Source organism: Doryrhamphus excisus, linkage group LG20 (assembly GCF_037039965.1).
Source record: "Doryrhamphus excisus strain RoL-2023G ecotype Guam linkage group LG20, RoL_Dexc_Guam_v1.1, whole genome shotgun sequence".
Classification (NCBI taxonomy): Eukaryota; Metazoa; Chordata; class Actinopteri; order Syngnathiformes; family Syngnathidae; genus Doryrhamphus; species Doryrhamphus excisus.
In genome coordinates, this window is record NC_136376.1 from 6,762,501 (window position 1) to 6,789,111 (window position 26,611).

General features: G+C 41.9%; 3 protein-coding genes across 12 annotated transcripts in view; 2 read left to right on the top strand and 1 right to left on the bottom strand.

Moving 5' to 3' along the window:
- wdpcp (WD repeat containing planar cell polarity effector) overlaps positions 1-20,811 on the bottom strand; it is a 77,528-nt gene extending 56,717 nt beyond the window's left edge. For 4 of the 8 annotated variants that reach the window (XM_078787278.1, XM_078787279.1, XM_078787280.1 and 1 more), the window contains exons 1-2: positions 975-1,056; positions 260-322 (exon numbers count right to left, since the gene is read on the bottom strand). The gene's annotated coding sequence lies outside the window, so the exon portion shown is untranslated. Of the gene's footprint in view, positions 1-259; positions 323-590; positions 1,098-20,712 lie in introns of those variants that run through there. The other 4 variants (XM_078787277.1, XM_058058181.2, XM_058058182.2 and 1 more) reach the window with 3 other exon arrangements.
- Positions 1,035-5,239, top strand: mdh1ab (malate dehydrogenase 1Ab, NAD (soluble)). The gene is made up of 9 exons (XM_058058198.2): positions 1,035-1,179; positions 1,579-1,677; positions 2,011-2,107; positions 3,044-3,219; positions 3,293-3,415; positions 3,484-3,660; positions 4,299-4,412; positions 4,498-4,587; positions 4,648-5,239. Exons 1-9 carry the CDS (start codon positions 1,177-1,179, stop codon positions 4,768-4,770), a joined length of 1,002 nt encoding a protein of 333 aa, XP_057914181.2. The 5' UTR covers positions 1,035-1,176; the 3' UTR covers positions 4,771-5,239.
- Positions 6,530-26,114, top strand: ugp2b (UDP-glucose pyrophosphorylase 2b). 3 transcript variants are annotated; one of them, XM_058058196.2, is made up of 10 exons: positions 6,530-6,832; positions 11,132-11,259; positions 12,536-12,643; positions 17,403-17,588; positions 20,710-20,843; positions 22,602-22,899; positions 23,067-23,264; positions 24,157-24,399; positions 24,896-25,000; positions 25,145-26,114. In XM_058058196.2, the coding sequence occupies exons 2-10, from the start codon at positions 11,161-11,163 to the stop codon at positions 25,250-25,252; spliced, it is 1,479 nt and encodes a 492-aa protein (XP_057914179.1). In that variant the 5' UTR covers positions 6,530-6,832; positions 11,132-11,160; the 3' UTR covers positions 25,253-26,114. The 3 variants fall into 3 exon arrangements, with proteins under 3 accessions (XP_057914179.1, XP_057914178.1, XP_078643407.1); XM_058058195.2 differs by lacking the exon at positions 6,530-6,832 and adding an exon at positions 7,288-7,637; XM_078787281.1 differs by lacking the exons at positions 6,530-6,832; positions 11,132-11,259; positions 12,536-12,643 and adding an exon at positions 13,667-13,697.
- Positions 26,115-26,611: the final 497 nt, after the last annotated feature.

Below are 26,611 nucleotides of genomic sequence, written 5' to 3' on the forward strand. Positions count from 1 at the left end.
AAATTGCACAAAAATGTTTAAAAAATGTGCAAGGAGATGACATTTTTGAAGACTACAGGAAACTGTGCAACACAACCAAAAAACTTCTTCTGGGATTTTAAAATTTTCACTCCACTTTCTGCTGTGCATTGATTCTAGCCATCTCTCAGGTGGTCTCGGACCCCTGTGTTGGTCCTGGACTGCATTCACACTTGACCAAACAAACCGTACAGACCGTGCAGAGCAACCAGTTCACGTTAATTGCACCAAAAATGCTCACCTGGAAATGGGCCTCTCAACTCAAAACCAGACAGCACAGCCAGAAACACTCGGCCTTGGTACCCTGCAAACATATAACACATAAATGAATTGCATGTCTTAATTGCATGACTTAATCATGAAATAGATAACTTTACACAGTAATTGGGCAATGCATTAATAACAATGGGATGTCTGTGGTTGATATTCAATGACCTATCTAGGTAAACCTTTTTAAAAAGTATATCTTCGAGTAGTGACAGGAGACCTAATCACATACTGAAGAACTCTAGAGATAAGAGTCGGTTAAAATATGATTAAAGTTACGAAACACAGAAAATGTGCCAACTTACACTGAAGATGTTTCCAGAAGTAGCTTCTACCTTCGATTCACCTGTCAAACTTTTGTTGTTGCCATTGTATACTATACTTTAAAGATATCCACGACGTCAAACGTCATTTAGACAACATGCATTCCGAGTAAACATTTACATGCACTGCAAAATAGGTGCTACCTGAGGTTCACTGTCCGCGACATGTGTAAAGTTTGTTAGCTATTAGCTTCCTCGTTGCTAGATGCTAACCGCTTGCACGCCATTAGCGTCGCTACGCAACAAGCGCCACTGTGACGGCTAAGCTAACGTGCTAAACTATCGGTACAAACTATGACTTGTGAGCTTTTTGCGGCACTACCATAAGTCGAATTATATAAGAAATGTATGTGATGACAATGTTACCGAAAAGCGTGCCGCTGATAGCTGCGTTTATCTCAGACGTACGAGTAATATTACAAATGGGACTACAAATCCCAGACTTTAGTAAACACCGTTTGATCTCTCCAAGTGTCGCGATATTTCTTTTCTTTTTTTTACTTGTGCTCTCACACACGGCTTACAGAGTGAGGCTGACAGTCCGGCTTGACGCTATTAATAAGTGGACATGGTGAGTGTATGCAGTAAATGTACTTGTTAGATATTATTCCTCGCGTTACAAAGTGAAAATGTTAACACTTCGTCGACGATATGTAACATACAGAGATGATTATATATGTCTGTCTTTGATTGTCAAACACGGTGTTGCATACCTGCATGTTTTATGTTCCTTGGAAGTTTTCTAAAAGAATTTTTTAATGCGGTTTCCACGCGGTTATGTACTGTATGTATGGAAAGTTCAAAGAGTCTATATTTGACCGAATTCCTTAAAGTTAATCCCATCGACAAGAATGTCGACAACACCCGGTCTGCGTTCCTCAATCAAAGTGCCACCTCCATACCTGTGGCCCCAGTGTGAAATCAATGCTAATAGTACTAACTGCTGTGTTCTTTGCCTCGTCTCTTCCAGTCTGAGCCAATTAGAGTTCTGGTGACGGGGGCTGCAGGGCAGATTGCCTATTCTCTGCTGTACAGCATTTCCAAGGGAGATGTCTTTGGCAAAGATCAGGTAAAGGAGCTCTGACTTGATTAGACGACATCATGGGTGTGACAGATTGATATCTGTCAGGAAATGTCTGTGAATGTCATCTTGAGTGACTTTGACAAGATGTTGTGTGTGTCCGAATTGATCAGCTCGCAATAGCAAGGAATGTCCTTGACGCTAGTGAAATGGATCCTGTGCAAAGCACCTCAGGTGTAATTTAAAACCACTTGAGCGGGCCACTCCTTGACTGAGTTCCTGAGATTCCTGTCAAATCTTGTTGTGCAACTATTGTTCATTTCCATTTCATGGTTGTGTTTTTTTCATGCACTCCACGTCTGTCTTGGGTCTTCATGGCAGCCAATCACTCTGCTTCTCTTGGACATTCCGCCCATGTTGTCGATCTTGGATGGTGTGGTCATGGAGCTGCAGGACTGCGCCCTCCCTCTTCTGAGAGGTAACCATTTAAAGTCCCCTACGACTGTAATCTCAGACCATCGTGCAGATCTTTTCAGACAACATTTCGAAAATGTAAATGTGCAGGAATTAATTATTCAAGCAATGTAAACATCCTTTTTTTTTTGTTCCATTCGTTATTGAAACAACCATCATTTCACGAGGCGCCACTCTGTCGTCTCCATTGTGACCTGGAATTTTTCCTTTCAAAGTGCGCTGTCCTGTGCTTTGTTTGGACATGGGGCCGTCAGAGGCCCCATGCAAGCAACAGTGCTGCAAAGACAACTCGCCACGCACCGAGATGGAGCCAACCGTAGTAGTAGCAGCCTGGCCTCGAACCGGCTGACTGACGTTGACATAAGCAGTTGTTGACATAACCAAAACAGAATCTTTCCATGACTTACTTGTACATTTACTTAGCAATTTTTCCAGACACATAAGGAGAATGGGGTCATGTGATTTTTGTTGACATGGTTTTCCTGCATTCGTGTACATTTTTATTTTGATCATGTTTTTTTGTAATATTTTATACTGTGATCTGTGATGATTTAATTGTACGTCTTTACGATGCTTTCATACATGTGCAAAAACATTTTCCAGTGGCAAATAATCTTAAACAAATGAAATGGGTGTATTTTGTTAGTTGCCATCATAGAATCCAGGTTAACAATGTCCAGCCACAGAACAGGAAGTCTCTGCACAGTAGTCACCTCACGTTATTACCGATAATGGTGAAGTTGACAATGCAACACATGTTAACATAAACTGACCCAGTTTTCACAGAAATGAACGCTCTGGGTCTTAATTTTTATGCCAACATCTTGTATGTCAATGTTGACTTAAACAAGAACATGGTGGACAGAGACTTGATGAGTTGGTTGACATAAGCGGGAATGCTGAGAAGGCTCATAATTTTTTTTTAAAAATCACTACACAGCCATTGTGGCCACTGGCAACGAGGAAGTGGCCTTCAAGGACCTGGACATAGCTATTCTGGTGGGCTCCATGCCCAGGAAGGAGGGCATGGAGAGGAAGGACCTGCTCAAAGCCAATGCAGCCATCTTTGAAAGCCAGGGCAAGGCCTTGGAGAAGTATGCCAAGAAGACCGTCAAGGTAAGCGCACCACAACTGGTCAGCTGATCCCTGTTAACATATCTGACACGTAAATGAATGCTTGTGGTTTCAGGTTCTGGTTGTAGGAAATCCTGCCAACACCAACTGCCTGATTGCCATGAAGTTTGCTTCCTCCATCCCCAAAGAGAACTTCTCATGCCTCACCCGACTGGACCACAACAGGGCTCGCTCTCAGGTGGGGAAAAGTTCCTTTTATGTTGTGCACCTGTTCAAATGCCTGTTGTCTGTGTGCCCGGCCGATAGGTCGCCATGCGCTGTGGCGTTCCCGCAACATACGTGAAGAATGTAATCATCTGGGGCAACCACTCGTCCACTCAGTACCCAGATGTTCACCATTGTTTGGTCAAGATGTCTGGCAACGAGGTCGCCTGCTTTGACGCGGTGAAGGATGAGGCGTGGCTCAAAGGAGACTTCATCACCGTGAGTCAACAATGAGTTTTGTTTCCAGACTGAACAATTGCAAATTACCACAGCAATGTGTTTAGTCAATTTTGCCAATGTTTTTACATTTTAAACACAAAATTACACTGCTTTTACTTACTCTAATCCGTTTTGCTTATCAACAGCACTTATTTTAGATTTCTACACGTTCGTTTTACTGATTAATTTTGTCAAGCTTTGTCTTTCGGCTAATGAACAAGATGAGTGCTGAAGATGGCGAGCCCTGGATTGGTATACAAAATATTTGAGGCAAATGGTGGACACACCAGATGCGGACCATCCCCAGTACGGTTAAACTGCACAATTTGGAGTGGCCTTTTAATGTGGCCATCCAAAAACACACCTGTGCATTAATCTTGAAATGCCACAACTGTGAGGTGGATGGATTATGAACGATGAATGCTCACAAACGCAGATTTGTGAAGAATATTTTGTGCACAGAGAAAAAGTTTCAGATCATTGAATTCAGCTGATGAAAAACGGGAGCACAAACAAAAACGTTGCATTGGTATTTTCGGAAATTCTTTTGAACACACTTTTGTACTCCTGAATGAGTGTAAATACATAATTGTGCCAATTCAGACAAAACCATAACACTCCATTTCGTTGCAATGCAGACGGTGCAGCAGAGAGGTGCTGCTGTCATCAAGTCCAGGAAGCTATCTAGCGCCATGTCTGCAGCTAAGGCCATCTGTGACCACATGAGGGACATCTGGTTCGGTACCCCAGAGGTAAATAACCTATTCTTAAAACTAAAGTAATCTATCTAATGAGAGCCAAATAATAAACACAAATCCTCCTATACTCTTTGTTTAGGGGGAGTTCATTTCCATGGGTGTTTACTCTACGGGCAACCCCTACAAAGTCCCAGAAGACCTCATTTACTCCTTCCCTGTCCAGATCAAGGTGAGAAATGAGCATACTTGTCCTCCAAAACACCTCAATGACCATACTTTCTCTCCTCAGGACAAGACTTGGAAAATAGTGGAGGGCCTGGCCGTCAATGACTTTTCCAGGGCCAAGATGGAGGCCACGGCCACGGAGCTGATAGAAGAGAGGGACACAGCCATAGCTTTTCTGGCCAAATGACTAGACCCTGTGACGACACACAAACAGCGTTCGTACGGCGTCAAAATGCCAGATGCTAACCTATGATGAAGCACTCCATAATCTCCCCTATATGAATCTGTACGTGTGAGAGAAACGTAGCATGTTTGTTTTGTGAACTGGGAAAAAAAAGACTTGTCAACTGGAATGTTTTAGCCTTAGCTCTTCTAATGTGCACTTTAAAAAAAGATTCCACGTGGATGTTACCAGCACAGACATGGAAGCTTGACATCCTCCCCCCTCGGTGTCTGCTGTTACAATCTTCCTCCCTACTAAAAGGATGCACTGTGCAATAAAGACAAACATGTTTGCTAAGATTTGTCACACGGCATTGTCCTATCTGCAAGTGTGTTTACTTTATTAGCAGCTTTTCTTGTACTACAAATTGCTATGTGCAATTCACACCTAATACCATAAGCATTAATGTAACAATAAAAACGAACTGAATTGAGCCTAATGGTGAATGCTTTTTTATTTTTTTAATTTAGAGGATTTGTTGTCTTGATAACCAATAAACCTATTTTCAGTAATATCAAAATCAATGATTAAGTAATTGATTTTATTACTGATTGCATAAAAATTGGACAAGATTTTTCAATAGCTCACTATTGAAAAAAAAAAATATATATATATATATATAATAAAAATATATTTGTGTATCAAGTGTTTTTACTGCTTGTCATGTCTTTAAATTGACCAATTTTGGCTTATTTATATTCAATTACATATGAAGGTCATGTCCAAAATGGATCAAAACTTTGCTGAAAAGGAGATATTGTGCTAAAAGTACACTTTAAGTTGCAAATACAACACTGGCCTTCAATCCATTTAAGGTCAAAAGTCATGCTTTTAAGTACAAACCGTCAAGCTGTGATTTATTGTGAGCACAAAGAAACCTCCTCGAGCAGATGCGTATGACAGACTTTATGTCAATTTTTTCAGACTTGACCAGGCATGCATTTTGAGTGAATAAATGTGTCCTTTCTCAGAACATAATGCAACATCATGTAAAACACCATGCACTCATGTAGGTTACTGAGAAAATGTTAAATACAGCACATATTCCTAGTGCAATAGCAACATGACACCAGAGAGGGGCAGTATTTCTCTACTTGTCTACTGTTCCCTTAGAGCAGTACTATGATGTAGTTTCTATTATTATTGGATGAGTATGATGACGCAGCAGATCTGACTCACTGCTTCGACTCCACAATGTGCTAGGTGGAGTGGGCTGCCACACAGCCAGTTTGTGATTTCTTCTTGTGATCCTGTATTTGCTAATGTGATATATCAGGATGACACATAACAGGCACAATTTGGCTTATTTTCCAATGGCAAGAGTTGTATCACTTCATTGTAGTTTATTCACGCAAAACGCATTTGTGTCATTTGCTTGCGTGTCATGGATTTCGTGGATTTTAAACGTAGTCTTTATTTTCAAGCCGGAATTGTCAAGTAGTCTGTCGGTCGCGAACGACACGTATTTACGAAACAGCCTCCTCTTAAAATGAACGAACCTTCGTTTTTTCTGTTAAAACGCAATGGATTGGTAAAAACGCGTGGTATCGTATATGCCGACACTGGTGAGATTGGGTTATACAAACAAGTGAGTTGAACCAAAAAAGACGATTCTCTCGCAAGTGCCGAACTTTTCATTCCAACTGTCCAGACCCTCCATTTAACGTAGCAAAAAGTGATTGGCCTTTTACATGGCGTCACCACAAAGCTACACTCTGATTGGCTCTGCTCGCGCCACCAGGTTCCAATTCGTTCCTGTTCGGAATGTCAGTGTAATGAAGAAAAAACTAAGTCATTTATATTTTTGTTTGTTTAAGTTCTACACTTTAAACGCATTTTGATGTATTTTGGAAAACACAACGATGCACATGGCGAATCGGAATCTACTGTGCTGACTCATAACCCCGCGGAGAGAAAATAAATATATCGGCGTGTGTCCTCTGGGGGAGTTGCTGAGGTCCTTTCGAACCGCTGGACCAGGCCGACTCTATCGACCGCCCCTCCGCCAGCATCCTGCGGACAAACGGTAGGAATGCGTCATTTACATTTGAGCTTGACGTCGTTGGTGCTAACCGTGTTAGCAAGCTACGGCTTTTGCCAAGCGCTTTTCAGAGGGGCTTCATTTTAGCAACAGCAGTGGGTCCCCTTCGCGGTGCGTTGAGGGCACCTCCGTTTTTTTGAGTGTTCTTCGCGCATCGCAACTAGACTTCGTTCCTTTCTTCTATCAGCCTCTCTCTCCTCTAAGTCCCGTTCGGCACGTCCCGCAGATGGGAGCGTGTGTGTCTCACCGGTTAATAATTGACATGCATGCCTGGACTCCAGTGTAAAAAATGAGAAAATTGCCACAATAACGTGGTCATAAAGTCCAATGAGGGAGTTGGCGTGAAGGGTAAACCTGGGCAGAGATTGGTAGTCACAGCCAGAACTTGTGACGTGGTTTACGGCATTTGGGGCTGGGGGGGGGGGGGGGGGGGGGCGCAGGAGGCAGGCGTTTAAAAAGGACAGAGTTGTGTTCATGTCTTGTAGACTACGCTTCAATTTGGCGACTGTCCAGCAAGATACCTGTGAATGTGTCCTTGTTTTGCCGCTTTTTATGACTTGGACGGAATGTATTGTACTCTGGAGCTCCAGTGGTGATTGGACTTTCAGCACTGAATGAATTGACACTTAAGCAAGCACCGGAGCATACACTTGATGGAAACTACTCACCTGGGGGGGATGACGCTTCGGAAATAACTGACTTGTTTCTCGGGAATATTACATTTTTAAAATTGTTTTTAACCTCATCTGACTGTTTCCTGACTGCTTAAACATGGCACTTTATGTGGAAGGTAAGTGGTTCAGTGAAAGTGTACTTTATTTTATTTATTTATTTTTATTTTTTGAAAGTGTACTTTAAATAATGTCAAATAGACCAAATTATGTCTTGGTGCTTATTTCCCATGAGATAATTCTCGATCTACAGTAACAGCTTTAACTGCCTAGTGAAGGACAGTGCATTAACATTTAATGCTATTTTGCCAATATACACTGTTCAAAAAATATAGGGAACACTAAAGTAACATGTTGTAGATCTGAATGAATGAAATGTTTTTATGAAATACTTCTTTCCACATTTGAATGTGGTGACAACAAAATCACACAAAAACGATCAATGAAAATCAAATGTATCAACCCATGGAGGTCTGGATTTGGAGTTATACTGAAAATGAAAGTGGAAAAACCCACTACAGGCTGATCCAACTTTGATGTTGGATCTAACTTTGATCCTTTCAAAATTCTAGTCAAAATCTTTTAGACTTGTCTAAAAAGCATCAGTAGTGTGTGTGGCCTCCACGTGCCTGTATGACACAACGTGCCTGTATGATGGCATGGTGGCACGGCATCCATGCATGCCATTCTGGATGGTTTGCTGTGTCTGTCAGTGTAGTGTCCAGAGCATGGAGGCGCTAGCGGGAGACAGGCTAGTACATCAGGAGACGTGGAGGAGGCCATGGGAGGACAACAACCCAGCATCAGGACCTCTACGTCCTTCTTTGTACAAGGAGGAACAGGAGGAGCACTACCAAAAGGAGCTCCAGCAGGCCACAAATGTGCATGTGTCTGCTCAGACAGTCAGAAAAAGACTCCATGAGGGTGGTATGAGGGACCGACGTCCACAGGTGAGGGTTGTGCTTACAGCCCAACACCGTGCAGGACGTTTGGCATTTGCCAGAGAACACCAAAATTGGCAAATGCTCCACTGGCTGACATCTACTTCGAACCACAAGCGAGGAAGGTTATAGATTAATCTCATTTTAGGGACACATAATACTGGTAGAACAGAATTAATAACATTTGCATATTAGGGGACCTTTAATAACTAACAGGACAAGTTTTATTATAAAGTTTACAGAAGTGAAAATTGTAGCATTTCACATCGAGCTGGAAAACAATACAGCCCTCACAGCTTTTAAATGATTAACTATTAAAACTGCAAAGTTTCTGTGCTAAAATGATGTAAGCTACTATACAGTATGATTGTCAAGCATTGTGGAAGTGGCTCACTTCCCTCCTCTGCACCAGCTCCGGATGCCATGGCATCCTTCGTCACTTTTCCCTTGCAATGTTGTTTCCTGTTATCACTTTTTGTCCAAGCACCAAAGTCCTGTGTGCGTTGCTGACAAAGCAATGCTGTTTGGCATCATTTTCAAGGTCCCTCACGCAATAAATGAAGCTTTAAGGTTAAATCCATCTACATCTAGTGGAGTTGTTCTCTCCTTTGTAGCTGCAGCAGCTTGCACTCCTCTGGGAGGACTTTCTGCAACATTTTGGAATGTGTGTGTGTATATGGGATTTTTTTTGCCCATTCATCCAGAAGAGGCATTCAGTCCGGCAGTTAGGTTCTCTTACCATGGCCTAAATCCACACTGGTCCATTGTGCGGAAGTACAGAGAAGCCTGACTGGTCACTTCACATAACAGATTTCCACTACTGTGTCCAGAGTCCTGAAGTGGTATGTTTTACACTAGTCTAGCCAACATTTGGAACCGTGCTTGGTGATGTAATCAAGTAAGGCATGCAAGCATCAGCTGGACCGTGGAGACATTCCAAGTCCCACAGTTTTTAGGCTGAGGTTGACACAAGAAGATCTTTGAACAATTTAATGAAATCTTTACAAATGGCGGTTTTGGTCGAATTTAATGGATTGTTTGGCCACAGTGCTTCCTGTCATGTCCTTCAACGTCTTTATAAGTGAACAGTGCCTTCTAACACACTGTTCCATGAACAGGAAAAGTGATTCATTATTCCCCAAATTAAAAAAAAAAAAACATTCTAATGTTCTTCCGAATGTTTATCACAACTTTGGGGATGTGTCACCAGAGGTACTGACATCATGTCTCCAGATGTAACTAACCTTGCACTGGTGGAGCATTTCTTCTGGATCACATTAGTGTGAGAAAATGTCACGGAAAGAAGCGTCAGTAATTACGCCATGATGAACTTGTCCACTCCTACATTGCCAAAGCAACAGCTTCCCTGTTTTCTCGCCTACATCAGAGGTCCACTTCAGTGCTGTAGGAACAGAGTCTGCATTTACATTCCAATGTCAGATCTTTTTTTTGCTGCTTTTGTAAAGACACAGTGACCTTTACATTTTGTCTTTCAATAGTAACTGTTTGTTCTGTTTCATTCTACTGAATTATTATTACCATTATTATTATCTAGAGCTTCTCGACTAACCTTCAGCCACTCAACATGTTCATCAAAAGTTGTTTTCTTCCAAAGCCAGCAGTCTTTGACATTGAGGGTGTGCGTACGCTCATTCTCGGCACATTGTACAGTGCCTTAAGTGTTCTTAAAATTTGAACCCTGCAGCGGTGGGACTAATTTATGGCTAAATTCTAATCTAGTGACATCTCCTTTACTTCAGAACTACTACAATTTTTATTATTGTGCCACTCGCAAGTCAGGGAGGACATGGTTGCTCTTTCTTCGGCAGGAGACAATCACAAGCTATCATTGAACTCACCACAAACCATTGGAAATCCCAGGAGGTTATTATATATACCAGTATAACATAACAGTCTGACTCACTGTGTCATCTCAACAAACAACACTAAATTCATCACACTGTAACTTAACACTCAAAAGTTGTATGTGGAAAATATACAAACATGTCCTCATATGATTTGAAATAAAAAATATAAGCCATTGCATCTGAGCAATGCATTCATTGAGGCGCTGCAATGACGTGAGTTTCCCTCAGGCTCCGGGCTCTGTCTGGTGGACAGAGGCAGCATTGCAGTGTCATCCATCTGTTCAATCAATCCATCCATCCATCCATCAAAGCTGCTTGTCCCTCAATGACATGCTTTGCCCAAAGGAAATGCATTATGGGAAAACTTGTCATTTTAAACTTGTATTGCTACACGTTTGCATATTGATTGCTTCTACCTTGAGTGTTAAGTTGCTGCGTGATGATTTCAATGTTGTAAGATGACACCGTGATTGCAATTTCTGATGGGTTGACAAGCTCACGATTGGCTCCTGTCAAATACAGAGCTGCCTGGTCCTCACAGACTTGTGCATGCCACAATATGCCATTTTATGACATGCACAAGTGCCGCTGTTACTGGTTATACCGGTGCCATTTTTTCCCCTCTAAATTTAGTGGAAAATTTATAGTAAATAATCCAAAAAGTCAGGGAAATACGGTAATGCGGTCAAATAGAAGTGATGGGACAAGCAAACGGGACTGTGGGATTCCAGCGCGGCACACATGGCCTAGTGTGAGTACACCCCAAGTTTGACCCCACTTTCCCCATCTTCTATGGTGATCCAGGTCTGAGGAAAGGAGCGCTCAACGGAGGGATGTCTCAGTTCCAAGAAATGATGCGGCAACAGCTGGAGAGTTCCATGCACGCTGAGATGCAGAAACTGTTGGACACGGCCCCAGGCGCTGACAGAGAGGTACTCTTCATTCACAACCCCCCAGGCCCAATTTCCCCAATCCTATATCTCCTTCCTCAACCATCTGGTTACGATTTGGGAAGGCGGAGGAGTTCACAGAGTAAGGCTGGGAAAACACAAGAGTGACACATACTGTGTGGCGGTGCCAGCGAGGGTTCCGCCTGCTAACAAACACATACTTAAAGCATGTGTGTGGAGGGTGGGGACACGTTCTTCAACTGCAGCATTATAAATTACATTTTGTTCTATCACTCCCAAGTTTATTTAAAAAAAGATAAGGTTATATTGTCCACATCATGGATTTCACCATAGAGATGTTGGGTGCAGCCGACCATAGAGTAGTAATAAGTAACAGTTAATACATTTATGGTACCTCTTAAGCAGGTGTTTTCAGATGTAGACTGGCTGTTGTTAGTTCACACGACATGTTGACATTCAGCAGGGAATTATTTTATTCAGCGTCACTCACATTTAAATGTGTTCAGGTTCTGGCTCCCTTTCAAGTGCATCCCTAATTTCTACCATTCTAATGTGGCTGTGTTTAAATAGAAAATGTGTTTGCTCTGCTAACTGCCTGTTATCATTAACTAATTCATGTCACGCATACTCATATCAACTATTCCAAAATAGTATCAACTAACTAAAATAGTATCAACTAACTCCAAAATAACAACTAACTCCTAATTAGTCTGTGCAAAATACAATAATTTATTTAGAGTCAGGGTTGGTGGGCAAAATCACATGGGCTGCTACTACTACTACTCCCAAGTACTACCACAGGAAGGGATTTTTCTGTGATTGGCTGCTGACTAGTCCAGGGTGTACCCTGTACCCTGCCTCTCACCCAGGCTATTGGCACCAGCACACCCCCGCAATCCTAGTGAGGACAAGCGGCTTAGAAAATGGATAGCTGCACATGTTAGCTTTGTGTTATAGGTGTTAGTTTTTGTGTTATGGTGGTCTGCGGACCACACAATGAAATCAGGTCCTGAGACAGAGCAAGTCCAACAATAGTAGTGAGAAGATACACAACACATCACTGTGCTTCACCACAGGAAGAAAAGGCAAAATGTGTCTCAGTTAGATTAGTTTACGCATGTATTGTATGGTCCAATAGAACAGGGAACTTAATCAGTACACCACAAACCAACAAACACACCCAAGTAATGGCACTTTGACGTACAACTGAAAGTTACAGTTACACAAAGGTTTACCTGACAACAGACACACACACACATTATGTGACCCATACCTAAATGAAATCTTTGTGTTTCAGGCATGCAAGAAGGACTTTGAGGGCTTCAAGAGTCTTTTTCACAGATTTCTGCAGGTGAAGGGGCCTTCAGTGGAGTGGATCAAGATACAACGGCCGCCCGAGGACTCGGTAAGTTAGCTTCCTGTGTGGCTTGTGCATACACTACATGGTCACAAACGGTACAATGTGAGGTCGACGCACAAACCAAGCAGTTGGCATTACTAGCCAGGAAGTGTGGCACACAGGCACACGTTGTTGACATTGTGGATCGACCTTTGGAGGATCACAGTCCCCATTGCTCAACAAACCAACCCACATATTGCATAAGTTGATTTCTCCCTGCGCATACGTCCATGGCCTTTGAACTTTCATGCATGATAGCCATCAGCAAATCTAATGTTTGTCTGCATTTAGTATTTGTCTTTACAGTTTCCAAATGATGTTGCTTTCTGCAGCATGAACCCTGAGGCCAGACATAATCCGTACCAGGACGCTTCTTAACCGCAAATTTGTTTGCATTTGGAAACTAATTTTCCCACTGGAAATAATGGAAATCATATAACTCTGGCTTTCAAAAATAACATGGTAACGGCATTCATTTCGTCCATTTTTTTGCGTAATTAACGCATATGCATCATGGCAAGCCACGGCTCTCGGAGTCTGACACTCTTTTAGAACTTTATTCTAACCCGAATACACCAACAGCAGTGCAATTCCAACACCATATGTGTGTCGCAAACTACAAACAAACACGTCCATTAGTCATTGCAGTGACAGTTCCTCACACTAACCTCATGAGATGCATTCACGGACACTCTGAACATCACAACATCTTTATTCATTCAAAAAAAATTACGAATAATAAGAAATAATTGAAAATTTTGGGAACAAAATATATTATTGTGACAGGCCTACCTGTACCGTTAAACCCATATTAATTAGTGATATTTTTGTGTCGATATTGGCATAAAAATTAGATCATATCAGTATTTGGTTTTTTGTAGTTTTGCATTAGTTTGTAAATATGCAATTTGGACTGACTGGAAAGAGCTAGTTATGCGGAGGGGGAGTATGTCTACCTTCGATACTCCCACTCACTTTTTCATTCACTACAAGAGATGTGAACGTTAGTATCGGTTGATATCGCTACCTGAATGAAGTGTTGGACAGTATTGGCAAATTGGTAAAGGCATCTCTGCTACTAATCTGTTTGTCCATGACCACTTAGCCCTTGGGAAAAGTGGTAAAGTGGATTAGGGGCTGAAATCCATGAATCGCATTACTAATCATTTATTTATTAATGAATTACCCAAATTAACTGTAATGTTTTTTTACAAACTGCGGTTGGCAACATTTTTCACAGCCTGGCAAACCAAATTTGAGTTGATCAGCATAACAGTAAATAGTTTATCGAGCATTCACCGTGTAGAGATGTTGGTTCTGTCTCACTGAGCTTGTACAAAACATCCTCAGTGGCCCACAACCTCTCTCCCTCTCATGCACACACACACACACACACACACACACAAAGCCTAGTCTGTCTTTGCCACCCAGTAACTCCACCATCACGCACCCTACAGCCCTCTTTCTCGTGAGCGCCGTGTTTTGTGCTTGCAAACTTAGCGTTAGAAGAGAGAGATGTCATATGGAGGAAAGAGCAAAAAGGTTGCATGATGAGAGGAAAGGAGAATAAGGCACGAGGAGCACTGAGGTGGCCAAGATTAGTGAGTTGAAAAATGCCGTAGATGCATGATAATGAGGCAAGTGGATACAGAGAGTTCTGCAAGTTTGCGTCACAAACAAGAAAAGGCAAACATGAATGAAGGCACAAAAGCCGAATGCCACAGCCCAGTGTGGGAATATTTAGGTTTCAAAGCGAATGGACAAGGTGAGCGCAGGTGAATACCAACAAACAGATAAATGACATTTGTTCGAAAGTAGTCACGACGAAGAAAGGCAAAATTAGATCCTGTCCAGTTTTCCCGAATGCGAAAAATCACAACCGATGGAGGTGCAGCGGAGCCTTCGTCTCGACAGTCAACGCTTACTAAGGTGTTTGGTCGGCAAAAAATACAGACAAAGTATAGACGCGCGCTCACAGTCGGTGTCACTTGCTACATTGCAAAACAAATTAAACTTTCAATACAGTTGAAAAGCCAACATTTCGAGAATTGTGTAAATGTTTAACAGACGAACAGTACAAATTACCGGGGAAAATGTACATGTACATGTCACGAACTTTAATTCCTTGTGCAACAAGCACCAGGTCTTAGAGAATGTTGAGCACAGCTGGTAACATTCCTACTACAAAGAGATCCTGCCTAAACCACACAAGGTCAACTGTCAAATTAAGTGGCTACAGATTTGCATTTGGCCTGTGGCTTGTCTGCACTTTTTTTGGCTTATCTCTTGTTCTTTGTTTGCCTACTAAGGAATAATACTTAATTATCATTATTTATTTAAGTGCAGTGTTGTTTACAAAGACTTGATACTCTGTTTTATTTATTGTTGTGTGTGGTCTATATTTGAGTGGGTTTGTTTTTTTTTTCCTAACAGACAAAGGGTCTGTTTTTTTTTATTATTATTATTTTTGGTATCCCACATCCAAGCGAGGCGTGGCCCCCTCCTTTTGCATTTCTTCATATGGGTCTTCTGAATCGGTCTGAATCACCTAGGACCTGTTTGCCATAAGAGACCCTACCAGGGGCATATAGCCCCAGACAACATACCGTACCTCCTAGAATCAGTCATGCCGTCAAACCCCTCCACCACAGTGAGGTGGTGATTCACGGAGGAGTTGTCTTGGAATTCTTTTGCACAATTGTATTTCCAACTTTATGGAAGGCCCTTTTCTGTTCCTACTACCAAGCCAAGGTTCATATGCTTCTATGAACCAGCAGGCCCTCCCTTGAGTCCTACACCAGTAACCTTTGACCTCACAAATTGATAAAAATTTCCACAAACTCCCTTTGTTTTTTTTTATTACCATTTTCATTGGCCACTTACCCCAATACTTTCAATACCTTGTCAAAATGCCTAAGTCATCTTGAATGAATTTCCTAAACGAGTGTGCCTTTGAAATGCAATCACACATTGTAAATGTAAGGGTAACCTATTGAAATGATCATTAGTAAGACATTACTTCATTGCAAATGTTCCCACAGATGTCTTCCTTCCTTGCTGACTGAAGCTGATAAATAATGTTTTATTTATACAAACATGGCCCATCCTGCTAAACTAGCAGAAGCATCAAATACTTGGCTGTGTTAAATGCCTCAATACAATACAAAGTCAACATCTGGTGAGGGAAGCCGTCTCCCTTCAGGGGACACAAGGCCTGGATGGGAATCCTGTCCAACCACACATTACACTCAAGCTGAATATGCTTCACGGCGGTTTGTCTCTTAAAACATTTCACTGACTTTTACTGGTCCATCCTGTTAAGTGTGCTAAATTTTGTATGCATGCAAGTCAGCTGTGGTATCCTTTTTCTGTCACACACCTCACTGAGTGTGCCGCTTGTGTTTGTAACATCATCCTCGATGTGGGACGAAGGGGGGTGGGGAGCTTTGCTTTGTTGTGGTTTGCAATCAGGAAGTTTAACACGTCAGCATTTTCACTCTTGTCCAAACAAAACATATTTTATCATATATCAACATATTTTATCATCATTGTTCCCGTTTATAAATGTTCATAGATGTATTCTGAACAGTTTATCCCACATCAATGCTGTCCTTTTATCCCTTCCAAAAATACTTAGTCATTTAGCGTCTAAGAAATAAACAATGGTTTCATCATTTATATCCGAATGGGGTGCTAACAAAGATGATACCATCGTTGGCAGGCAGAGGCCCCACTCCATTATATCCCGACGATTGTTACTTGACACCACTTAAGAACTGACCTTCCTTTCTGGACCTGCCTGCTCTTTTAGAGAATAAATAGATTGGATCTTGCACCAAGCTTTCAGTCTAGAGCTGTCCTATCTAGTCTGACTGGTGTGTGTCCCACCTAGTCTTTGAGCATGAACAGATAAAGCCGGCTCACATGAGAGGTGATACGTCTTCTAAGCCCCGTGAATGTCCTGAGTGACCCGTATGAATGAGACTATTCACATTCATAGATACAGTATATCTTACAGAAAATGCAGGGGTTCACAAAGAGGACATTATTAATCAACGACAACCTTCCGTAACATGAAAGGTCCTATTGTGTGTAAATGATTCAAAGCAGTCCAAATTTTTACCTATTACATAATTATGATGATGTTTCTATTTCAGTTTGCCATAAAGCATTTTAATTGTGCCCTATTGATTGATTGGCGACCAGTCCAGCGTCCTGCCGACCGAACTTAGCTGGGGAGGCTCCAGGATCCCCACAACCTTTGAGAGATATAAGCGGCATAGAAGATGGATGGATTTTAATTCGATTTTTTCATTTTCAGTTTATTATTTATAAAATATATTTTTATAAAATTACATTTTTTTAGGAGAGGACTTTTTACCTTCATATCTGACCATTCATTCATTTTCTACCGCTTTTTCGGGAAGAGTCGCGGGGGTGTTGGAGCCTATCCCAGCTGTCTTTGGACGAGAGGCCGGGTACACCCTGGACCTAGCATGTTTTTTGGAATGTGGGAGGAAACCCGAGTAACCTATCCCAGCATGCACGGGGAGAACATGCAAACTCCACACATCGATGGCCGAGGGTGGAATTGAACCCTGGTCTCCTAGCTGTGAGGTCTGCGCGCTAACCACAAGACCGCCGTGACGGCTCATATCTGACCACATCCAAATAAACCACAGCAGCACTAAAATCACACCACTCAAGAATTAACAAGACTTTTTGGTGGCATGTCTCGTTATATAATATGTCTGCCTGTGTTCAGATCCAACCCTATGACAAGATCGCGGCACGGGGCCTTCCAGATGGCGTTGCTGACAGCCTGAACAAACTTGTGGTGGTGAAGCTGAACGGAGGTCTCGGTACCAGTATGGGCTGTAAAGGCCCCAAGAGCCTGATCAGCGTCCGCAATGAGAACACCTTCCTGGACCTGACGGTGCAGCAGATTGAGGTAAACAAATTCTCCCCACTTTGACAAGCTTCAGAATGAGTCTTACAAAAAATGATGTCAAACTGGCGGACTCGAGGGGGAGAACAAACAACCTCGCCAAGATTGTTGACGCAGTCATGATGTCAGAATGGGCCTGGCAGGATGTGATGTCATGCCAACATCAAGTCTGTGTACTTTGGGCTTAGATGCGCTCATGTTAGTGTGTATTAAGTTCATACCCGCCTCCACCTCTCTCCTCGATGACGCATATTCTCGGTACGTCTAGAAGACATTACGTCAGAGGGAGCCAGATAGCTGTTTAATGTTTGTTTTGTCCAGTCATGTCTCAAAAGTCTGCAGGTTGACATTGATAAGTGAAAAAAATTAATCAACGGAATATTTTTGTAGTTAAAGCATAGAAAACCTGTTTACAATCTTCTAAAGACTTTTTTTTTGTTATTAGCGCCAGGGAGACTTGAAGTAACACCCATATACAGTCGCCCCTCGTTTGTCACGGTTAATTGGTTCCAGACCCGATCATAACACTGTAAGTGAATTGCTGCAAAGCAGGATTTAGTATTAATAAATAGAATACTTTAATAGGTAGAGCTTAGAAACCCTTTTTATGACTTTGTAAATGCAATTTTTACCATTATTAGAGCCCTGTAGACATGAAATAACACCCCTATAGTCACCTTTACGGTCCTAATATTCTTTGTTTACATCACATTGCTCAACTGTAATGTACAGGCTAGGGGCTCACTGCAGAAAACTAGCACTTCCACATGGAATGGGAGGAGAATGTCGGCGATGCCATGGCTGATGCCATGCATTGTCAGGGTAATCTAATGTCATGTCTTATCGACTTATTTTTCAATATTCTTTTGAATAGTAATAGGCCACAGTCGCCCACGAAACAGTGGTCACTAATTAATTTTTGAAAAACCACGATAGAGTAAGGGACTGATGTTCAAACCTCGATCTAGCGAGGGATGACCGTAGTCACTTGTACAGTTGTATTACCCAATATAAGTTTTTTTAGCCATTTTTATGCTTGAAAATTATTTATTAAGGCAGAAAGTGTGCACATGTTGCTGAAAGATGCATATACTTGACTAATAGACCATATTCAATCACAAAACAACATGATTTATTAATATATATTTGAAAACCTGTGATAAGATTGAAGATACAAAATTAGATATGTGTTGTGACAAGGGCACAACTGTATTAATTTTGTCAAAACAACGTAACATGCAGATAAAAGTCATCCTAGTATGACAGTGTAGTCATTGTCACAGCTTCTTCCATCAAGAGTGCATGACATGCTGCTTGCAGCTATACGTAGATCCATAGTTGGCACAAATCTGCTGTCAAATGGAGGGGCTCCACTGGCATCATATGACCACTGGAGCTATGCTAGGGCCATGTGATGTACTAAGCTGGGATTTTCATCTATTTTGCATCTTAGTGTGACCCTAAAGTATGGACACCTAGGCAAAAATGCATCATTTTCCAACTATATATATATATATACTATTACATTGACGTGGCTGCCAATTCCGATCACCAAACATTCATTACACACCACTATGGGGCTGCACTGGAGGAGGCATGGTGGATGAAGTGTGTTGCCCAAGGACACATGGATGGCTGATTCGAAACACCGACGCTCCAATTTCTGGCTGAACCCCCTGGGCCACTACTACCTCTATATGGAGATGGTTATGTAAAAATATTGACCTTGCCAGCTGAGGAAGCCAGACATGAGGGGAAAAAAAGGCCATGTAGGTTATACAGGGATACAGTGGAGGCCAGTGTGTGTTGCATGAAGAGTGTGTAAAGAAAGTGTGTGTTTTCCTCATCATACATCTCAACTTGACACGTTCCTAACTGCCAATAGAACCAATTCCCTCATTCATATGTGTACAATCTTGTGGAATTCATTTTATACTGTGTATAACCGGTACATATATTATATGTGTGTGTGCGCGTGACAGAGTGAGGTTCTGTTTTGTAAGTGCCCTGAGGGACGCCGCCCAGTCGCCCTTCTCCCAGCACACTGCTCTCTTGTGTCCCAATCACTACACTCCAGTTCTGCTGAGGTCTGATCACATTACCTCCTGTCCGAACTACCTGTTTGGAGAGAACATAGAGCCCACTCTGTGTCACAGACACACACCGCCTCCATTCAGGTGCCGCATCATCTTATCAAGAGGAGCTTTTAGGTTACACAACAGCAGCAGAAACTCTGTGTCGATCTACTGAACTGTGGACTAAATCATTAAAAGGTAACGACTGCCTCGCCTTCTTCTTGTAAGAGCTGTCCACACAACCAGTGTCAACATACTGGACTACACAATGCTGAAATACTTTTTAATTGTGTTTGCAGTGTATTGTGTAGATGTATGAATACACAATATGTGTTGGACATCCTGATGTGACAGTACACCTCCTTCCAAAGGTGTGTCATATTTTCCAAATGACTGGCCGACACCCGGCCAGGGTAATGAATAGCAACACAATCTTTTTGTCCCACTTTAGAGGACAAATAGAACTTAAGTTACTCAACCCATTCAACCCGATCCTTAATGCCAAAGTTGAGCAGGCTTTCATTATGCTCACTTGTTCAGACAAAGTGAGCAAGCTCTTCCGCTCACACAAAGCAGAGCAGCATGTCAGAGACTGTTCAAGTTCATGCCAAAGGCAGTGCCATGACACCTCACCAAGGCACACATCGGCCAATCAGAACACATTGTGCAAAACAACAAATTCATTTGGAGATAACGGTGCCTACAGTAATCCCTTGTCTATTGCAGTTATTCAGTTCCAGACCCGACTGTTAAGTGATTAAAAAAAAAAAAGTTAGTCACCTTTACACTCAAATTACCCAATACAGTAGACATAATAAAAGCAAATTTAAGACATGAATGATACTTGCAGTCATGTGTGTCGCTGTAAATGTGTTCCAATACAAGAACAGTTGCGTGGGGGGACAGACAGGAAGTGACCGTGAGGGTTCAGGTCGCAACATTAGCCTTTTTTTAAATTAGGAATGAATGTGCCTGTTGTGAGACAATTAAAACCTGCCAAGAACGTTGTTCCGGTGATCAAGTCTGGTGTGCGTGTGTGTGTGTTGCAGCACCTGAACAAGATGTACAACACTGACGTCCCTCTGGTCCTCATGAACTCCTTCAACACGGACGAGGACACCAAGAAGATCCTGCAGAAGTACACACACCACCGTGTCAAAATACACACCTTCAACCAGAGCAGGTTAGCACATACTTTATATGTACAAGAATACTATGTCATTCACTGTTAGTTTAATTTATGTTTTAAATATAAGTTGTCAAATATATGACAACTTGCAGTCGTCCCTCATTCATCGCGGTCAATTGGTTCCCAACAGTGATACAGGAATTTCCATGAAGTAGGATTCCTTCTTTATAAACTGAATATTTTCACACTAACCTACTTATGATCTTCTAAATAAGTTTTTTTTAACATTATTAGAGCCCTAAAGACATGAAATAACACCCCTATAGTCACTTTTACATTTGTATTACCCAATATAGTACACATAATCAAAAAAATAGACAAACATGAGCAGTTTCTTGTTTTTTCTTGCTGGACAGTGTACTTTAGAGAGCCCCTAGAGTACCTCCTCACTCATACAGTACATATTGATATTTCTTGTACTAATTTATTCTCCAAAAATCACAGCGACTGTTGTGATTTTGGCACAGTTTTGTCACAGGTTATAGTCTCCCTGGGGAAATGTTGTTCCATTTTATTGTCTGGCTTGATACAAAATGCCTGAGAATATTTACTTATCTTGTCAAATAAATGTTTCAATGTAGGCCCTGCAGATTCCTCAACTATCAACAGGGTGATATTCTGGTTGGAAAATCTTTGTGACATGCGGACAGATGTGTGGAAGACAGGAAGTGACGTCAGCGGTTCAGAGTTTTAGCTTGTTGTAGCCCGTATTATTATTATTATTACGTTGTTATTATGGCCGCACAGTGATGGAGTGTTTAGCATGGTGGCCACACAGTTAGAAGATCGGGAAGACCTGGGTTCGATTCTCTGCTTTACATATGATTCAAGTTGTACTTGAACAAGCAACAATATTGGAGTCATTCATATTTAATGTCACTTAGTCAGTCCAATGGAACGTTTCACCGTTTGCCTTGAAGGTCCACATCCTGGAGGGGAAGGCGAGAGTGTGCTGCCATGTTTGAACTATTTAACTGTCAATCAGAAAGACAACATGGAGTCAAATGCAAATACTCTCTTGTATTTTCGCAACCATTGCTCAGACAAAAAGGTTTCTATTTAGGGACTCAAAAGGGCTTCCATCTGGTGTAGCGCCATGGCCATCGGCACTGATGGGACGCAAGCTGATGGGTCCGAGATGGAGTTCCTCCAATGTATATAATCCATACTGCTTGCCCGTTGTTATTCCAGTAACGATTTACGATCAATGTATTAATTTCAGGCCAGGTTGTAACAAAGTTGAGCGTTGAAAGCTAGTGTTGCCGCAGACAATATGCTGTACATATTATTATACTTTATTATCACATTTGTAAAAAATATTACCAACTTCTGGTGAATGAGATGGGTTTTCTCAGGGAAAAACATGCCTTTTTTCAGAGAGAAACCACAGTAATTGTTGAGCATTCCCACAAATACAAAAAAAATGCTGCTTATTATGATATTCAGTCCAAAAGTACATTTGGATTTCATAACTGTGGACCCACAAGAATAATTCCTTTTGGTTCCATCAAATCGCTCCAAAGCGATGAATCATGAGAGCAATCATGTGGGCAGAAGTAATTCTTCATGGCTACTCTCACTTGACCCGCCATTCTTTTTCCATGATGTTGACTCAACAGGACGTTGATCCAGCTCTCGAGCTTTTTGATCAAGCTAACACGCTTGTGGGTTCGGTTCGTTTGGCGTGTTGCCTCATCTCCACAGACGTTTGAAGTCCTCTTTGAAGGATATCCTTTTCATCTTCCCCATCAGGTATCCTCGCATCAACAAAGAGTCCCTCCTGCCCGTGTCCACTAGCCTGAGCATGACGGGCCAGAACGCCGAGGGCTGGTACCCACCGGGTCACGGCGACATCTATGCCAGCTTTTACAACTCGGGCCTACTGGACCAGCTGATCTCTCAGGGCAAGGAGTACATCTTTGTGTCCAACATCGACAACCTGGGCGCCACCGTCGACCTGCACATCCTCAACCACCTGGTCGGACAGCCCAACGGGAAGCGCTGCGAGTTTGTCATGGAGGTCACGGACAAGACACGAGCAGATGTCAAGGTTTGTAGCGCTGAACCATCACCTGCCACCAGGTGGCGCTACGACATCCTATCCAACCATCCTGTGGTTTTGTAAACACTGAATGTGGTGTTATAGAAAATACAAATAAATCAACTTGAAACAAACATACAAATATTTATCTTTTATGTCCTGTTCTTGACTTTTAGGGAGGCACCCTGATCCAGTACGAGGGCAAACTGCGACTGCTGGAGATTGCCCAGGTCCCCAAAGCGCATGTGGATGAGTTCAAGTCTGTGTCCAAGTTCAAGATCTTCAACACCAACAACCTGTGGATCTCGCTGCCCGCCATCAAGAGGCTGCAGGAGCAGAAGGCCATGGACATGGAGATCATCGTCAACCCCAAGGTGAGTCTGAGAGCGACCACACAGTGGACACACTGGAACAGAAAGGAAATATCGCCCAGCCCTACCATATAAGTTGAAATATTAAATAAAGATGTATTTTTTTATTTTTTCGTAATATGAAAAAACAACTAATAAAGGTGTCATTTTTGGAAAATTAGCCTGTGGAAAATTGTATATTATAGGAATAAAGTCATAATTACGACAATAAAATTTACATGAAAGTTGAATTGATAATATGAGAAATGTCGTATTCTAATGAGAACAAAAGTCACAATTTTATGAGAACAAACTTGTAATATTATGAAGAAAAATAATGTGATTTTAGGAGCAAAAAGTTGAAATGTTTCTTTTTAGTTGTATTACTATGAGTAACCGAACAAAATAAAGTAAATAAAATAAAATAAATGTCATTATTTAAAAACTAGTTTGGGAATAATATTATGAGTAAGTAAGTATTTTTTTTTGTAAATTTTCTAAACTTCATTTCACTTTTCATCTATCACTTTGTAGTCTGCTATATGATATATTTAACTGAAATGGTTGATCCTAACAACCAGTGTACAGTGTAGTTTGTTCTTTTTGCATGGTGGAAAAATGACAAATATTTATTGATAAATATCATTATAATGATATATTCTATAGACACAAGCCATATTGTGTTCCATGTTGTTTTCCTTTCACTTCTTGCCTGTTACCAGTTTTGGAGGCTATGATTCTCCCTCCTTGAGGGGGGCCTTTTAAAGTGTCTGCTTACGTGCACCACCACCACTCTGTGTGAGGACAGAAATAGACTCAACGCTGAGAAGCCTATCGTGTTTCCAGCGTGACATCAGAGTCCTTACCGCCATCGCGTTTCATTTCCTCACCACGTCATCATCTCTTGTCTTTTCAGACACTGGATGGCGGGCAAAATGTCATCCAGTTGGAGACGGCGGTAGGCGCCGCCATCAAGTGCTTCGACAACGCCATGGGCATCAACGTGCCGCGGAGCCGCTTCCTCCCTGTCAAGACCACCTCGGACCTGCTGCTGGTCATGTCTAACCTGTACAGCCTGGACGCCGGCTCGCTCACCATGAGCCCCAAGAGGGAGTTCCCTACCACGCCACATGTCAAACTAGGCAGCTCCTTCACCAAGGTGAAACACACAAGACCGTTCAAGTTCTTCCACACCAAACTCCTCCAAACATGCCTTGAAGGACTTTTCTTTGTGCTATGGGAACTTCTGAAGCACACAATTGTCCACAATGTGTTGCCCCCATGTGTTTAATGTGTTTAAATTCCGTTACACATCACTCCTTGTCGAAGCATCTTCCTGCTAGAAAACGTTGAGCAACTTCATATGCACTTCCTTGTAGATAACACCATCAAACCTTTCACTTTCTATCTTAAAAAAACAAGAAATAACACATCATTTTAAATTCCGTTACACATCACGCCTTGTCGAAGCATCTTCCTGCTAGAAAACGTTGAGCGACTTCATATGCACTTCCTTGTAGATAACACCATCAAACTTTTCACTTTCCATCATAAAAAAACAAGAAAGCTGCAAATATGCTGAAGAACAAATGCCGAACCATGAACAGGCGGGGATCGATCGGATCCTGATTACACGTCTGTGTTTGTATGTTCAGGTCCAGGAGTACCTGACCCGCTTTGAGAGCATCCCCGACATGTTGGAGCTCGACCACCTGACCGTGTCTGGGGATGTCACTTTTGGAAAGAACGTTTCACTCAAGGTAAACGTTCACGCCGAGGCCGCCCGTGAAACATACACTTGGCTGCTTGCTCTAAAATGTTCCAAAGCCAGAAGGAGCATTGCATTATTTAATCCGTCACTGCTGCTAAAGATCCAATCAGCTGACTCTCGTCCTTCCACACAGGGTACCGTCATCATCATCGCCAACCACGGCGATCGTATTGATATCCCCGCTGGCTCCATGCTGGAGAATAAGATCGTGTCCGGCAACCTGCGCATCCTGGACCACTGAGGCCTTTTAAACCCCGCCCCACCCACTTCATCCCAATCATGTGACCTGATTTTTGGTTGTTGTTAGTTTCTTGTTTCCCAGTCAGATGGTTAGAGTGTGACTGTACACAGAGCAGGGACAGACTGCCCCCTGCAGGCCGTATACATCACTACTGATAATCGTCTTTGAGGGTCCTACCGTCTTACATCCCGGTCATTTATTTCAAACAGAAACTTCACTGGCTGAGTCCATCATTTCCCTGAACCTGATTTGGAAATCATGCCATTGTGTAAAGTCACATTATGTGCATGAATGGCCTTCCACATGTTAATCAATACTGAAATCTACTGCTATGAAGACATATCATTGTAACGCTAACCTCATGTAGTGATTAAATGTAACATGACCCATAAAGGCTTGAAAAAAGTAGGAATATTTGGTTTATATTCTAATTATTTTGAACATAATCATACACTTACCTAGAGTTCAAATGCTGAAATGTGAAGTTTGTATGCAGAACTAGTCTCCAGACTTCAATTCCACTGAAGTAACCCTGTTGGAAAAAAAAAAAACATCAACTGTGATGTCACCTCAAACATGAAGGCCTTCTACTTGTCGTGTCTTCATATCAGAACTTGTGCATTATTTTTTTTTTGGTTTGCTTTTTTGCTCATTCATATTTTATGAAACCATGCGGCTCCTTTATGTTGTGTCGCCAGGGGATGCCAAACACACACACACACACACACGTAGAGGATACATCTTTACACAAAGTGCAACATGTGAAGTGTCCAAAAGTTGAATGGCAAGACTGTATCAGATCAGGAAGTGTTGACGTTTGACTGTGAGGATGTCTGATTAAAGTGCAATATGATACACTCAACGCTGTCTAATTTTATTATTTCATTTTCATTATGAATTAATTCAAACCCTTTGAATATATATAGTAGTGGTTGCATGGTGGCCTAGTGGTTTTTCACATGTCCTCCCAGTGCGGGTACCCGGGTTTCCTCCCATATTGGGAATGTGAGTGTGAATGGTTGTTTATCGATATGCGGGATCCGACTGACTGGGGACCAGTTCTGGGTGTACCCCGTCTCTCGCTAAAAGTCAGCTGGGATAGGCTCCAGCATACCCCTGTGATAAGTGGCAATATAGAAAATGGTTGGATGAATAATGCAGGTTTTTTAATCATTAATAAATGACCACTGTTTTTAGTCAAATATTAAAATAATTTGACATATTCTTGGCTTAAATTAAGCATTTTCAAGCATTAAAATGTTTATAGTTTATAGTGATTAATTGGTTTCAGACCCGCCCACGTTAAATGCATTTCGATATATTCAATGTTCATTAGTGTAATATTTTCGTACTTTGACC

Coding starts and splice junctions, on each gene's coding strand:
- ugp2b (XM_058058195.2), top strand. Junction 12,644..17,402: donor AACGGCCGCCCGAGGACTCG/GTAAGTTAGCTT, acceptor GCCTGTGTTCAG/ATCCAACCCTATGACAAGAT. Junction 23,265..24,156: donor AGATCATCGTCAACCCCAAG/GTGAGTCTGAGA, acceptor TTGTCTTTTCAG/ACACTGGATGGCGGGCAAAA.
- mdh1ab (XM_058058198.2), top strand. Junction 3,416..3,483: donor ACAACAGGGCTCGCTCTCAG/GTGGGGAAAAGT, acceptor CCCGGCCGATAG/GTCGCCATGCGCTGTGGCGT. Junction 3,661..4,298: donor TCAAAGGAGACTTCATCACC/GTGAGTCAACAA, acceptor GTTGCAATGCAG/ACGGTGCAGCAGAGAGGTGC.